This window comes from Eurytemora carolleeae, unplaced genomic scaffold (genome assembly GCF_000591075.1).
Source record: "Eurytemora carolleeae unplaced genomic scaffold, Eaff_2.0 scaffold468, whole genome shotgun sequence".
NCBI classification, from domain to species: Eukaryota; Metazoa; Arthropoda; class Copepoda; order Calanoida; family Temoridae; genus Eurytemora; species Eurytemora carolleeae.
The window spans coordinates 59,455-75,352 of NW_019396653.1; the positions used below are offsets into that span (position 1 = coordinate 59,455).

Genomic DNA, 15,898 nt, shown 5'->3' on the forward strand with positions numbered 1-15,898 from the left:
TTTCTGTGAAAAATGATAAGCGAGTCGTAAAAACAATGTTGAAGGCCTGAATTAGAAAATTAAGAGTACATCAAAACATTTTTGAATATTTTGCCCCAATAAATCTTACAATAATCCTAATAAAATCCAGATTATTTTTAACTTGGTGTTCCACAACTGGGATCCCGGTTTTATTTGGACATCATTTTTGTATCTTCAAAATTGACGGAGAAATTGCAAAAACGGTGCAAATTTTAAATTATTTAATTTAGTAAAATTGACTTAATATTTAATATTTTCGTAAATTTTCAAGATAGAAGAAAGGTATGAAAAGCTCGTCCGACATACAGCCTCGGTTTTTTACTTTCTTTGCCATGCATTAAATATCAGAAATCAAAGACGACTTTCAAGTCGACTCTCACTTCCAATGTTTATTGGGACACTCTGTACTATACGTTTCAATGACGAGCCGACCGTAACCGGGTATTTTTTCATCTTGCATTTTTTAACAAAAATACTGTCATTGGCAGACAAGCAAAGGGAATTTTAGCCTAGGCATGTACAAAATACTAATAAACAAGAATCTTACTAGAATACAGAAAGTACAGTGATAACCAGAAAACTCTGAAATAGAAAGACGACTTTTAGAATCAATTTAAAAACATTTAAAAGTCCAATAAGCATGAGACACAACAATTGTGTAGTGTAAACAGAGCCATTTCACTAAATTTGTGATTTAATAATTGTCATATAGTGAATCTATTTGCTTTGTAGCAACATCAAATAAATTTAATTATTGATATAAAGTCGTCATCCTATTTCAGAGTTTTCTGGTTATCACTGTATTAAAAATAAGAAGAAACAGGATACTTCATTTGTGACAGCCTAGGGCTGTACAGATATCCGATTCCTTTGGCGCATTTCGGGAATTCGCATCGAGTAAAATAATTGAAAAAAACATGTAAGCATTCATAGTCCGGAATTATTTTCATTTTTAGCCTAAGCTTCATTAAATTCTATTATTCAATTTAATACAGTGATAACCAGATAACGACAGTATAGCAATACTATGTAATTGAAGTTGTTGCAAAGCACAAAGTTTACCTTGATACTAATTAGTTCACTTTTTTAGTGAAATGGGTCTGTTTACACTGCACAATTTCAGTGTCTCGTGCTCTTTGATTTTTTTATAGGTTTAACTTAATGTCGTCTTCCAAATTCCCGAGTTTTCTGGATATCACTGTATTTAGATGTCAACATTACTAAGCTAAATTTTATCTTAATCTTAGCACAAATTTTTCAATAGTTTAAAATTTTATAATGGAGATGGATTTTTTTTTACTGAAGTCAGAACTCAAGATTAGTGAATCTTGATCTTTAGGATAATTCAATTCCTCTTCGATATTCCGTGGTCGTCGTACCCAGCAATGGGTAAGTTTAACTAAGAGATCATCATTTATTCTCAATTTAGTAGTACCCACAATGGATATCGAGATTATCAATTCTAAATTACCGCTGTATAACACAAAGTTCCAAACTCTTATTTCTTAAAAAAAATAGTCTTTGTATAAATAACAAAACAAAACCAAAAAAAATTTCGCGGATTTTATAAAAAAGATTTCGTGGATTTTTAAATTTATTGAAAATAGAAATTTTCTGAAGGCAAATTTTTGATCATCTATAGAGCTTCATGTGAGGTCCCACACACAATTTGGGCCCGATCCATTCAGCCGTTTTGATAAATGTTGGATACAAACAGACAGACTCGACAGACAGACAACCAGACAAGCAAAGTATATATATAGATATTCAAGAAGCTCTAAAACTGAATGCCGCGTTGAAAATAAAGACGATTTTCTTACATTTAATTTTTTTAACTTGCTTTATTTTGACTGGGGTTTCTCGAAATACCAGGACGATTCAAACTGTCAGGCTTAAATTTTAGCCTGGGCGGCACCCTTTCCGTTCAATGGTTTACATCAGTATAATGGGCTTCCACTGGGGAGACAACAAAATTATCAGAAACTAAACAACAGGGGGGGGAGGGGGCTAATAGGGTTAAATTGTCGGTAGCAACCGGTTAAAACCTGTCAACCATCGGACTAAAAGTTGAATAAAATGTTTAAGATAAACATAGAGATAAATATTCCAGGATTCAGTTTTTATGCTAATGTGACCACTTCTACTTATCTTAAACTTCTTTACTGAACCTCCTTTCCCATACACATTATTCACATCTACAGGGAGTCTACACAAAAACAAGCGATATTTGAGGCCTATACAGGGGTCTCAGAAAATAATAAATTGATTAAAAATGATTTTCATCAGATAAAAAAAAAAAATCGAAAAAATATAACTTTATTAAAGATTAAAGTAAAAAAAATAATCAAAATGCACATTTGTTTAATCACATAAAACACAGAATTTTTTTATCAGGATAAACTATGCTATTAAGTCAAAATCTAAAAATCTTAATATTTATCCTAAAAATGTTCAGTTTAAAATCTGGTGTAAATGTTACGATGGTTAATCCGGCAAATATGATGAAGCAGTCTCGGGATAATTAAAATCCCTGATTTCGTAGATTTTCAAATCCATGATATCCATCCCTTGATATATGAATCTATGATCCATCCCTTTATATATGAATCTATGATCCATCCCTTGATATATGAATCCATGATTCATCCCTGGATTACCAAATCCATGGATCAATTAATCCAATGTAATCACAGAATTACCGAATCCACGTTTCCTCCCAGAAATGCCGTATCCACTATATATCTGTGGATTTACAAATCCTTGATCCAGAATTGGATTGCGGACCGAATATTCTAGCTTCGGACACTTGAAGGGTTTGGAGCCTAAAATAAACTAAATAAACATCCTGATGACAGGATACCAAAAGATGATAGGACAGACGGAAAAGAATTAATGTCAAGCCAGGTTAACTATTGACTAAGTAAAGACTAAAGATTGAGAATCCTTCAAAGGTTTAAGATTGATCCAGATCCAACTGACTAAACTCATGAAAAACACTGAAGAAAAACTTAGTTTCTAGATACAATTAGGGAAATAAGGATGAAGAAAATGTTGGGATTTTTTGGGGTCAGAGAACATAATTTGTAATTTAACATTAAAGAAATATTTATTTGTTGGGTCCGGGTCCGGATACAAATGCAATGTATCCTAGCTATAGCACTGTTTTTGATAAAATTAATATATAGAGTTAATTTTAAAGAACTTTGATTAAGATTTGCAAGCATTTAATTAAGTACAGTTTTTATTTTCAAAAATACCTTTATCTTGAGTACACTTCTTCCTCTTTCTACCGATAGGCTCCAAATTTGGATTCGACCCTCTAAATATCAATTTATATACGGGGTGTCCCACGAAACATGACATTTAAGAACCAACTTAAAGGTTGTATTTGAGATTTGAAACAATTTGCGGGATTTATTCGTAAATCTAATTTTAAAGTTCTTGAATTAAAAACCACAAAATATCCCTAGTTCTGGCATATATGGTTTATCCATATATTTCCATTAAGTTATCGATTTTGTCCATTGCACTCGACCCCTCTATTTGCATAGGATTGGTTTTTGGAAAAGGCGGAAACCGGTTTTTATGAATAATTCACTAATGCAAACGAAAAAAATACATCGATATGGGAACCATAAGATCCGTCTTGAAACAATGAATTCAGAAATTCTGATATCGAAGAAATCCGTTGATAATTTAACAAATCAGAGGCCAACAAACTGATATTTGAGACCAAACAAGCCAGTTTTTGGGCCATATATCAAACAGATTTCAATATATTAAAACAAAAACAACGGGACAGTATTCCCCGGCTCCAGATACACTCCAGACGTATCTTTGATACCAATTGCGATGTCTTTAGAAAAAAATAATTTTTTTTCTTTTAAGGGTTTTTGTAAAGCTAAATGTCAATTGCGGTCACGGTTTTTAGACCTACAAGCCTGAAATTTCATAATTACCAGAGATATGAAGAATTTCGTAGTTCGTAATATTCAAAGCACAAAAAAGGCAGACCACATTTTGGAAAAACTGAGCTCTGTGATTATTAGCTTAAGATTTATACATGTTAAAGTAGGTTAACGAATAAATGCCGAAAATTATTTCAAAGTTTAAAGACGACCTTCAAATTGTCTTTGGACCGTGGGACACCCTGTAGTTTATCCTTTACATACAATAATAAAACTAAAGAATTCAATGACTTTTCGGTTCAAATTACTGATTTTTAAATATTATTATAAAATCGAAATTTTGAAGTTACATTCTTTGACTCTAATCCTGACAGCCGAATGGTCATTAACAATGCAAAAAAAAGTTTCTACGTTTATTGCATGGATCAAATCACAACAATAAAGATGAAAATTTTCATCATTTGGATTTGAATTTTTAATGTGCGAAAATTTAGAAGGATAAATATACAAGGTAAAAAAAACTTGAGCTCTTTTATTGTGGATATCGTGATCAATCCTTGGTTTTGATCTTTTTCTAATCTACAGATTAATTTAATCTTTATCTGCATTGTAATCCTACCTTGAAGGGAAAACTAAAAGGAAGAGATTAAGAATTGATCCTCAATTTTAAAGTGCCCACAGTGAATATCGAGAACAAGCAATCGGGATTATGAGTATCCAATTTGTGATAATATTTGTAATTTGTATAATTTGTAAAGGTATAATTTTTCTCATAAATAATTACTTACTTGACGTTATCATTATTGTTTCTCCTTCTTCCACTGTCCGGCTCCAAACTTGGATTTGAACCACTATATGTTAATAAATAGTATTACAAAATATAATTAGGGTTATAAAGGCATGCGTTAATATCTGATGAAGAATATTGCTTTTGGAAGCTTTTGCATGAGGGGAGGGTGAGTGTGGACTGTTAAATCTATTTTCACGCATTTCTTATATTTTTACTATTTTACTTCAAAAAATAAATATAACATTAAGTAACAATTATAATAAATTAATAAATAATTTCTTACTTAACGATTTCAATAGGGATTTGCTGTCTCCGATTTGCCCCGAGAGGCTCCAGATTTGGATTTGAACTTCTTTGTATAGTTCTAAATATATACATCTTATTATATATAATTCTAATTATATATATTCTTCTAAATATTTACTTCTAATTAAATATACTTCTAAATATATACATCTTATTATACATACTTCTAAATTATATATACTTCTAACTATATACACTTCTAAATTATATATACTTCTAACTATATATACTTCTAACTATATATACTTCTAACTATATATACTTCTAACTATATATACTTCTAAACAAATACTTTAAATAAAAACTTTTGCAATCGACTTGGAAGTAGGCAATGGGGATAAAACAATTTAAGTATCAGAGGCCGAATTTAAAGAATTTGAAACATGGTTGGTTCCACTTAAAATTGTATTCAATGTTTCAAGATTTAAGCCGGCCCTCAATCTGGCTTTTGGCGGATTTGAGACGCGGCTCAAACTCGTTAAATTCGGACTCCCGAGCGGCTCCAGATTTGGATTTAAGCTTCTAAATATATGCTTCTGAATATATACTTCTAAATATATACTTTTGCAATAAATTGGATGAAGGCAATGGTGAATAAATAATTTCTTTCTTCACGATTTTATAAGGGCTTTCTTGTCTCCGATTTTCCCCGAGCGGCTCCAGATTTGGATTTGAACTTCTTAATATATTTATACTCCTTATTACATATACTTCTAATTATATATACTTCTAAATATATACTGCAAAATACATACTTTAAATAAAAACTGTTGCAATAGACATGGGAGTAGGCAATGGGGATATTAACGCCTTTGTGCGGTAAAAGCTTAAAAATTAGATGAAAAAAGATTTCAGTTTGTAGAAAACAATTCAAGTATCAGAGGCCGAATTTAAAGAATTTAAAAATATGGTCGGTTTTAAAATAGTATTCAATGTTTCAAGATTTAAGCCGGCCCTAAACCTGACTTTTGGCGGATTTGAGACGCGGCTCAAACTCATTAAATTCGGACTCAGTTTGAATAAATAATTTCTTACTTCACGATTTCATTAGGGCTTTGCTGTCTCCGATTTGCCCCAAGCGGCTCCAGATTTGGATTTGTACTTCTATATATATGCTTCTGAATATATACTTCTAAATATATACTTTTGCAATAGACTTGGGTAAAGACAATGGTAATAAACGCCTTTGTACGGTAAAGGCTTATAATAATGAAAAAAAGATATCAGTTTAAAGAAAACAATTAAATATCAGTTTGAATAAATAATTTCTTACTTCATGATTTCATAAGGGCTGTGTTGTCTCCGATTTGCCCCGAGCAGCTCCAGATTTGGATTTGAACTTCTAAATATATACTTTTAAAAGACAACTATTACAATAGACTTGGGTTTTCATTTTCATGATAAAATTGCGTACAACTACTTTTTCATGAACTTAAAAATTTTACTTAACCACGGGTTCCCTCGACCAACTTTGAAAGCAAAATTAGTCTTGAAACCCTTGGTGAAGTAAAATTTCTTTAACTTCCCTTTGTAGTTTTAAATAAATTTATTGCACTTGATGAAGTAGAATGGGAAAACTCTAAGGAGAATGGAAGAACTAAAAAAAAGATTTTAAGATTGGAAGACTGATTTAAGTGCTTAGGATCCGGATCCGTTGGATCTGCAAGATTTTGGCTTCCTGGATCCGGATCCGCAAAAATATGCGGATCCACGGATCCGAATCCAAGGGGTAAAAAATCAACCAAAAACTGCAAAAAAAAACTTTTTTACTGAACTTTTGAAAAAATGAAAGATTATAAAAATTTCCTCATTTCTGAATGATTCATCAAGTTTTAGGATAAAAATAAGCGAAAAAAAATAAAACAAAAAAAATTTGAAAATTATTTTTTGTTAAAAAAAAATCAGTGAATCTTAAAGAAAGGACCTGGATCCGGATCATTTTTTTTCGAGTGCGATTAAATTAAATGGATCCTAAGCACTGATTTAAAGTCAAACTTTATCTTACTTTCTTATATCAGCAAGTTTTAGGCTCTGCAAATTCCTTGAACTCTCACTCTGTATAATCACAGGAATCTCATTATTTTCCCTCTGCACATTCTTAAAGCACTTAATCTGTTTATCCTTTTGAGTGTCACTCTCCATATCTGTTGGTCTCTTGTTCTGCACGTTATTCAGCAATTTCCTTTGCGCCTTCCTGAATTTATGCTCTTCTTGACTTCTTCGCTCTGTCCTCTTAACATTCCTTCTCCTTTGTTTCTTTTTCTTCTTTTCCATTTCCCTCTTAAGCTTCTTGCTCTGCAGATAATTCGAATACTCACTCTGCATAATCTCATAACTCTTACTTTGCACGTGCTTAGGATTTTCATTGTTCTTCACCTTCTCCGGAATCTGTTTCAAGATGCCTTGATGTAGAGCAGAACAAAGAAACTTAGCATTATTATCTACATTGACAGTTTATTTTATGAGATTAAATAATTTTCTCCCCTTAGATAATATAATTTTTTCATCTCAGCTTTGATGAAAAATACAGTGGTGTGTATATATTCTCGAAAAATAATTCCCCCCCCCCCCCCCCCCCATCTATTTAAAATCATTTTTACCCCAGAATTTTCTTTTGGTTTTATTCGCTGAATTTGGGAAAATAAAAGAATTTTAAAGAATGAAAAAGTAGCCTTTTAATGTACAAGTTTTTCGGAAAAACATCATTAAAAATTTCTAAAAATAAAACCCCTGGAAAAATCATCAGGTTAAGTCTCTTTTTCATTCTGAAATTAAAATTCATAACCTTTGGACAGGGGAGGGGTGAGGGGGAAAAAAAATATAAATCCCTGGAAAAAATCATTAGGTTTTGTCTATTTTATCTTTACAAAATTAAATTTCATAATTTATAAACAGCCTTTGCCACCCCCACCCCATGAGAGTAATTAAAGAAATAATAATTTTTTGTGTAAGTTCCATAAACTATTCCTATGAACATCATTGTCTCATGTCTTGACAAAGACAAGTTTGATATATGCAGCATACAGTTGGTAGCTTTCATTGTATAATTCATCCAGGTACAAAGCTCAGCCGCAAGGTTGGCCGACATTTTCTTCTTCACTTTAACCTCTGCACCATAATGTTGTTGTTTTAGGGAATTCCTGAACTCTAGGCTCTCAAGATTTTTTTCAAATACAATTATGCCTGAAGTGATTTCCTTCATTCTCTTAGAAAGATTGACCTTGCTACATTTTAAAGCCAGGGTAATATATTCTGCGCTGCTGTACATAACTAAACATATAGCTTGATTGTAAACTTGAAAATTCCAAGGGTGGACAAAAAGAGAATTTTTGTACTCCACAAAAACAATGAACCAGGGGTGTATATTTTTTATAATTACACCCCCCTCTTCCCCCTTTGGGAAAAATAATTTTTGATGAATTGGGGAACAAAAATGAAAGATGGGACATCATAAAGCAAGTTTTTTTGATCTTTTTAAATAATTTTTACCCAACAAATCAATTATTTTCCCTGAAAAATCATTTAATTCAGCAAAAAAAAAAAAAAAAATGTTTGCACTCCACACAACCATATATAGCTTTTTGGCTAAATAAAAAAATTATTTAGAAAAATATACACCCCTTCAATGCACTCAGTTGCAACTTTTGAGGTTTAAAACTAGTTTAGGGGTCTCTTAGCTTTAGATTTAATTGGGCTTATGTCAAAGCAATAAATTTAAAAGGAAAAATAATTTGAGTAAAAAGTATTAGAGAGGATATAAACAGGCCTGATGTTTTCTAAAAGTATTAGAGAGGATATAAACAGGCCTGATGTTTTCTAAAAGTATTAGAGAGAAATAATCTAGTAGTAACTTGCTTCACTCCTCTGTATCAATCAATCAAGCTGACAATCTCTTTGCTGAACCCTTCAATCAATCTGAACAATCTTCTCTGAGTCCATCAATCAACTAGTTGTTATCTATCAATCAGTCTGCAAATTATCTATCAATCAGTCTGCAAATGATCTCTATCAAACAAACTTCAATATTTCAAGTTAAAAGCCTTTTCATAAAGAAATTAAAATACTCTTTTATAAATGAGACAAATGTTTTATCTTTCAACCTGATAACTGATATTTTACTCTAAACATTTTATATAAATAAAACTAACTTTGTGTTTTTGTTTCAGTTTCACCACGTTGATGTTAATAAAGAATTGAACCAACTTGTTCTTTTACTTGTGCGTGCATAAAGGGTTAAAAGTCTAGGGTTAATACACTCAACCTGCCAGTTAGAGAAAGTTAAAATTTATAAGAGTGTACAAACAGGCCTGCTGTTTTCTAAATTGTGACTTTGTTGAAGTCTAAAATTGCCCCCCACCCCCATAACCATTTACCTAGATATGGTAATGCTGAAGATACAGCAGATTGTTCCAGGAATTCAACCAACTTGTTCATTCCTTCATTCAATGTGAACATTTCTTAACAAATAAATAAATTACAGGGCATTTAGGTTACCCCTTAGTTTTAATTAATAAAATAACTTTTTGTGTGGCTTAATTTAAATGAACAAACAATTATCAGTTTAGGATTAATGTAAAATTCATAACAAACTCAATGGAATAGAATTAAAAACATTTAACTTACAAATACTTTCATAAATATCAAATTTTAAGTGTCAAAAATTCTGCCTGGAAAATAAAATTCACAATTTTAAAAAGATATTTTCTTGTTGGGATGTAATGGGTGTTAAAATTTAAGAAAAAACCATCTGAACTCTTTAATGCACCCCTATATCCTTCCTCCAAATAAGTTTGTAACGAAACAAAAAAGCTATAACCTGAAAAAAAATTATGTATCCAGCTTTTTAGATTGGTTATGGTCTGCTAATTTAACTTAAACAATAAACATGTGTTGAAATATCTATTAAAACCCTTTTCTTCTATTTACAGTCCCAAAGACAATCGCTGAGACTTTTGACAATGTAGACAATATTTTGGATACAGAGGCTCATAAGGTTCTTAAGTTGATATTCACACTTAAATCATATAAGTAGATAATAAACATTTCAGTATAGATGATTAATATTAGACCTTTCCTATAGAAAGCTAAATATGGTATTATTTGATAAGTTTGGAAACTTGTTCTCCACAAGTTGATTTTGGGCAAGAATTTTTGAGTTTTCAAACCGCTAGAATCCTAACAAGGGAAGAGATTTGTTTTAAAATATATTTACCTAGATAGTTTCCCTCCTCATCAACAAAGGCCTCCTCTCCAAACACACTAAAATTTAGAAAAACTATGTTTTTTAATTTAAGTGGTAGGTCACTTGCGATTGTGTCTTTAGTCTTTTTAATAAAAAAAATTCCTCATCACAAATAGCTACACATAGTTTTATACTCAATTAGAGATTTAACTTCCAGGCAGTAAAAGGAATTTTTTACAACAATAATTTTTTCACTTCAAAATAAAAGTACATGTAGCTGAACATGATTTGTTTCTTTTATATTCAATCACAGATTTAGATTCAAATAAAATTGGTCACATTTTTAAACATGAAAAAGTTTTCATTTTCTAAGGCCTAAATCAAATCTAGCTTGACAGTAAATGAGAAATGTGTAAGGCAAAATATGGTTCTGGGACTAGATTTAATAGATTATAAAAGTAGCTGAACCAATTCTCCTCTGTGCTACTTCAAGCAGAACAAAAGCAATTAAACCGTGTTTGCCCGGTTCAGTCATGTCTCACTTTTAAAAATTTGGTCATAGGTATTCAGTCATACTGTAGCAAAAATCATGTAATCATGAAATTCTGTAAACTTGCAGAACATTAAGGACAGTTTAAATTGCATCCGGCGACTGACCATTATAAATTATTTATGTTTGTAAACTTCTTTGTAAAACCCAATTTTTCATTTAAACTGTGTTTCAAATGAATACGTAGCATGATTAGCTTAAATCTCTTTTAAAATGTACATTCAACTTATAAACATGTGTGGAGATAGATTATCCTCGCTAATCCTATAAATATGCACATCTTAAATGCCCCTATTTCAACTGTGCTGTATTACTTAAAATGATTGCTGTAATCATGTGATATAGGTAAGGATGTAGGAATTGTTATTATGTCTATTAACTTTAACTTGAAACATATAAACCTTAAATACAAGTCAGTTAGACTAAGAATCCTGCTTTGATTACAGTGTAGAGTAGTTGTATGCTGTTGAAGTAAGTCGGGTTGAGATCATACCTTGTCATAGGATAAAGATCGATAAAGAGCTTGTGCGATAGCCAATGCTTGTGTCCTTGTGTGAATTCAGAGCTCAATTGATAGCTTGTATGATAGCTACTCTTGTGTTCTTGTGTGGCATGTAGAGCTTGATTAATAGCTTGTATGATAGCTAAGCTTGTGTAATGTATGACATTTAGAGCTCGATTAATAGTTTGTATGATAGCTACGCTCGTGTCCTTGTGAGGCATTTAGAGCTAGATTAATAGCTTGTGTAAAAGCTACGCTTGTGTCTTTGTGTGGCACTTAGAGCCAGGTGGGTTGTGTCCTAGTTGAATTGGACAGCAGTTCCTAGTTGTGCCTGGACTGATACATTTTGGGGGACAAACTTTTAAGAGTATTGCATTTGCTACAATATAACATAGTTATTTTAAACTAAAAGCTTTAGTAATTATTATTGTTTTTTTTTTTTTTGAAAAAAGTTGGACTTTTAACTACCTTTTACACAGTCTAGGTTCTGGAAGTTCCAATGTGAGAGGATTCCTCTCCATCCAAGTACTGAACTTACACTTATAATCTAAGATGGGGGATACATCCAGGAGTGGGTTGAATACAAACTCTGGAAAATTGCCAACACTTCCTCCCCAGTTTTTGAGAGAAACTTTTAGGGACTTTCCTCTAGTGTCAGTAATACTAGTTGAAAGAACAACAACTCCATCATGTTTTTTTCTTTTTGAGCCCTTTGAAGTACTTGAAAGCCAGAATTTCAACATGTTATTGAGCTTAAGGAACTTGTCATTTTTCCAAGAGACACCACCATTTCGCCAATCCCAGCAGTTTAAATATATATTGTAAGGCTGAATGTTAGCTTTAAAAGAACATAAATGCTGTTTTTGATTCTCCAATTTTTCCAGCCCCAAAAATAGAGTTCCAGTTTTAAACTGTGGACTCTCATAAGCTTTATTGAGAGCACACACACCTTCGTTGCACCTACAGAAGTTTTTATTTTTCACAATTCAAAGGTATTAAAGAATAAATAAAATCAAAAAATAAACTTTAATTTGGTTTAAAAAAAAACTTGAAAAATTATTTCCCCCTCCTTCTTAAAAATTTGTATTACCCGTACATCAGAAATATTTGCATATATGCTTAAATATACTTTTTTCTCAAAAATTAAATTGTTTTGCCAAAAATTTCCTTATGAAAGCAAAATTTAAGAAAATTAATACCCTTCACCATCTTAAATAAATATTTCCAAAGTATATACAATATACATATCCATGATTTAGGGAAAATAAAATAATCCTGCCTGAAGATATGAACATGTTTAATATCCTCAGATTCTGGTGGGTATGGATATTCTGCTAGAGTAATCATGGCGTTACATCCAGGAATCCTATGAAGACAGGCAACAAGTTCTATCTGTAGTCTCATGAACTCTGTAACAGACTGAACACCTGTGTAGACATCATTGGATCCTACAAAGCTACAAAAAGAAACATCTCCAGACAAATTCAGAATGTTTTTAGCCAGAACATCATCCATCACATCCTTGAAGGAGTCTAAAGTGGCAGTTGAAGAAATATATGCAAAGCCAGCAGCTGGTTCAACATTCATCCATCTGAACACATTGCTGTGTCCCAGAACTACACCTTTCATCTTTCCTTTGGGAACAAGGACGCTGTACATTATCCCAGAATTCTCTAAGCTTACAATTTGTACCGGCATCCAATCATCCTTTACTGGCAAGATGAATCTGAAATATAGTTTACTTAAAGAATTGGCAGTTTAAAATAATCTGGAATCTAATGCATTAAAATAATAAGTTTTACACGTTATTTTATTTTACGTGTATTTAAACTAAAATTATAGCCTCTTTCCGATGTTTATCTTCTGAAAAAGAGCAACCTCTCATAATTAATCTGTTACAGGTTAAGCTAGGTTTAAATAGATACATCGATAAATATAAAGTCATGGGAGGTTACTTTCAGATGGAGGGGCATGACAACAGGTAGGTTCTCAGCACATCTAATAAGGTATTAAGATATTTTCCTCCTGAAGATGAAAATGCAAAGATTCAGAATTAGGACCAATGCATTTTTTTCAGTGATTCATTTAAATTTAGATACCTGTTGTGTATCAGTTCTTTCCAATCTGGAATCTTCAATTTCTCTGTAGGTTTTTTCTTAGCTTGAGGCTCAATATCTGATTTAAGATCTTCCAAGCTTATTTCATCAGTCCCAACATCAAGATTTCCAGTAGGGTTCTTCTTCCTCTCTGTTAAATCTTTTTAAACAAACCTTTGTAAGATTTCATAATAAAACTTCAAAAAAGGGAAAAATATAATAAAATTTCTTAAATTTTTTACCAAACTTTAAATTACAGCAATTATTTTGTTGGGGTTCTGTGGTTGGCTCTTCATTAATTAATTAATGTTACAAATGATGTAGTTTTCCTAACTTCTTAGCATTCTCTCTCAAACCATCTTCCTTTATTGGAATCTGGAGATATTTATTCCGGATGGGATCATAGCATCCCAACTAAAAAAAAACTAAATTATTTGTCATGTACATTTATTTTTCCAGACAGAAAGGAGGTAATTCTGAAAATATTAATACATAATCTTAAAAATAAGCAAGTTACACTTTAAAAACATAAAAGCATTCACATACTAAAATATTCTATTTCAATCCATTTTATCCAGGATCCGTTCTTTGTGAAAAAAAAACTAAATTTGAATCCACTCATAAATACTTTTTCTATTTTACTTAATTTTTTTCTTCCTTTCTTTCTTATTTCATTGCTAATAGTTGATAATAGCTTAATTACTGAACTTGAAGCATAAATCGCATTAAAAGAAAATCAAAGACGGCTTACATTCCGCTTTGTAATGGTCAAAAGAAAACCAAAGGCGACTTACATTCCGCTTTTTAATGGACCAAAGATGACTTACATTCCGCTTTATAATGGACCAAAGACGACTTACATTCCGCTTTATAATGGTTGTGAAAAAATGAATTGTATAATACCTGGAGAAGAATATTCTTCTTGTTAACAACTAGACTCTCAGTTGATAAAAATACCTAAAGTGCCCTGAATTGATTCTTAATGCTTAAAAACATTTTTTATTTAATTTTAAGGAAATCTATCACACCTATTGTTTCCCGTTATTGCCCTAAAACAAGGCGAAAAAGTAACTTTATCTACCTGCTTTTAAACAAGTTAATTAAAATTGAATAAAAATACATAAATGTTATTGTAAAGGGTATTATGCGTGCAAAAATGTTTTGCTGTGTTTTTTATCTTTAACTTCATTTTGATCTTAAACAAACTAGAAAAAGTAAAAATCCCGACAAAAACTTTTTCGTTCTTAATAAAACCCATTACAAAAACATAAATAGATAATTTGGCAGTGTATATATTGTTTATTGTAAAATGTACAGTGTACAGGGTTTCACACAAAACAGCCACCAATTCAATTTTTCAGCTACCTGTTGGCGGATTTTCCGCGTTTCCCTGAATTAAACTTAAATTCTTCAATTTTAAAGTTATCACTGTTTAGTGGACAAGTCTTAGCGCTATCACCAACAATAGCTTTAAATTCAGAGACGACTGTACGGCATTTAAACAATATATTCAAGTAGAAAAAACTCTTTCTCCGTGGGTAACCCTGCAATCTGTGCCATTGTTCCTTACATAAGTCAAATTTTAATTCCTCTCACCACCCCAAAGAACGTTTTTTAAAAAGTTTTTTCACGAAAAATAATTTTTTGAAGCGACACAAAATAGGCTGGAGACTTAAGTTAAAAAATTCAGGGTTCCTTGGGTGTCTGAACATTAAGAAACTTGATTGAAGAACATTCCACCAGACATGACTTAGCAGGTTTAGAGTGACTTGAACTTGGCTGAGATTGACTTTCACTAGATTTTAACCGACTTGAACTGACTTGATAGGGTTCAAGTTTAGAACTTCTTGTTGATGCAAGAATCATTGGAAGTGAAGTCTCAGTGGAAGTATCATCTCTCATCTAAAAAAATAAATTTAGATACTCGTCAAAATATGCATTGGATCTAATCAAAATTTAAAATGACGTGTGCAAAACTTATCTTTTACATTGATTTAAATAAACTTAAAATAAATTTAGTTTTATATAATGTTATCTAGTTAATTTGATTAGAACTAAAGCATAGACAAAATCAGCTATGATGCTGAAACTCAGTATAATTATTAGCTTTAATTAAGAAAAATTTAAGATATTTTCATATCTTTATTTTGGAACGGGGGATTGTGATATTTAAAAAAATTTGCGCCCCTGAAAAATATTAAATGCACTAAAATAATATTTTTGAAATAAGTTAAATTAACTTTAAAATGATTCTTTAGTGATATCAAACATGAAATGTGTCACAAAATCAACTTCACCCTTGCCTGTCATTAATATCAGATAATTATTTACCAGTTCGGTGGGACAGGATAAGCATTAAACTACTGTTTTAGGAAAAATAAGGAAAAAAATAGTAAAAACCAAAATTTACAATATTTAAATCAATTAACCGTCTCTTTCGAAAATACGCAAGGGTTTTGAACAGCATTAACACAAAACAAAAACCTATGGGTTCAAAAATATAAAAATATATAACGCATTTGTTGAAATATTTTATCCTTATT

General features: G+C 31.3%; 1 protein-coding gene across 3 annotated transcripts; it reads right to left on the reverse strand.

Moving 5' to 3' along the window:
- Nucleotides 1-2,321: 2,321 nt before the first annotated feature.
- Nucleotides 2,322-15,354, reverse strand: LOC111706940 (uncharacterized). Of its 3 annotated transcripts, XM_023479893.1 has the most exons (16): nucleotides 15,051-15,351; nucleotides 14,259-14,312; nucleotides 13,685-13,769; nucleotides 13,359-13,515; nucleotides 12,539-12,985; nucleotides 11,728-12,219; nucleotides 10,238-10,284; nucleotides 9,399-9,482; nucleotides 7,993-8,295; nucleotides 7,031-7,466; nucleotides 6,299-6,367; nucleotides 6,061-6,129; nucleotides 5,003-5,083; nucleotides 4,718-4,780; nucleotides 3,279-3,340; nucleotides 2,322-2,843 (listed from the first exon to the last, which is right to left on the reverse strand). In XM_023479893.1, exons 1-16 carry the CDS (start codon nucleotides 15,255-15,257, stop codon nucleotides 2,695-2,697), a joined length of 2,805 nt encoding a protein of 934 aa, XP_023335661.1. In that variant the 5' UTR covers nucleotides 15,258-15,351; the 3' UTR covers nucleotides 2,322-2,694. The 3 variants fall into 3 exon arrangements, with proteins under 3 accessions (XP_023335661.1, XP_023335662.1, XP_023335663.1); XM_023479894.1 differs by lacking the exon at nucleotides 6,061-6,129 and having other exon boundaries at nucleotides 15,051-15,348; XM_023479895.1 differs by lacking the exons at nucleotides 2,322-2,843; nucleotides 3,279-3,340; nucleotides 4,718-4,780 and having other exon boundaries at nucleotides 6,061-6,143; nucleotides 15,051-15,354.
- Nucleotides 15,355-15,898: the final 544 nt, after the last annotated feature.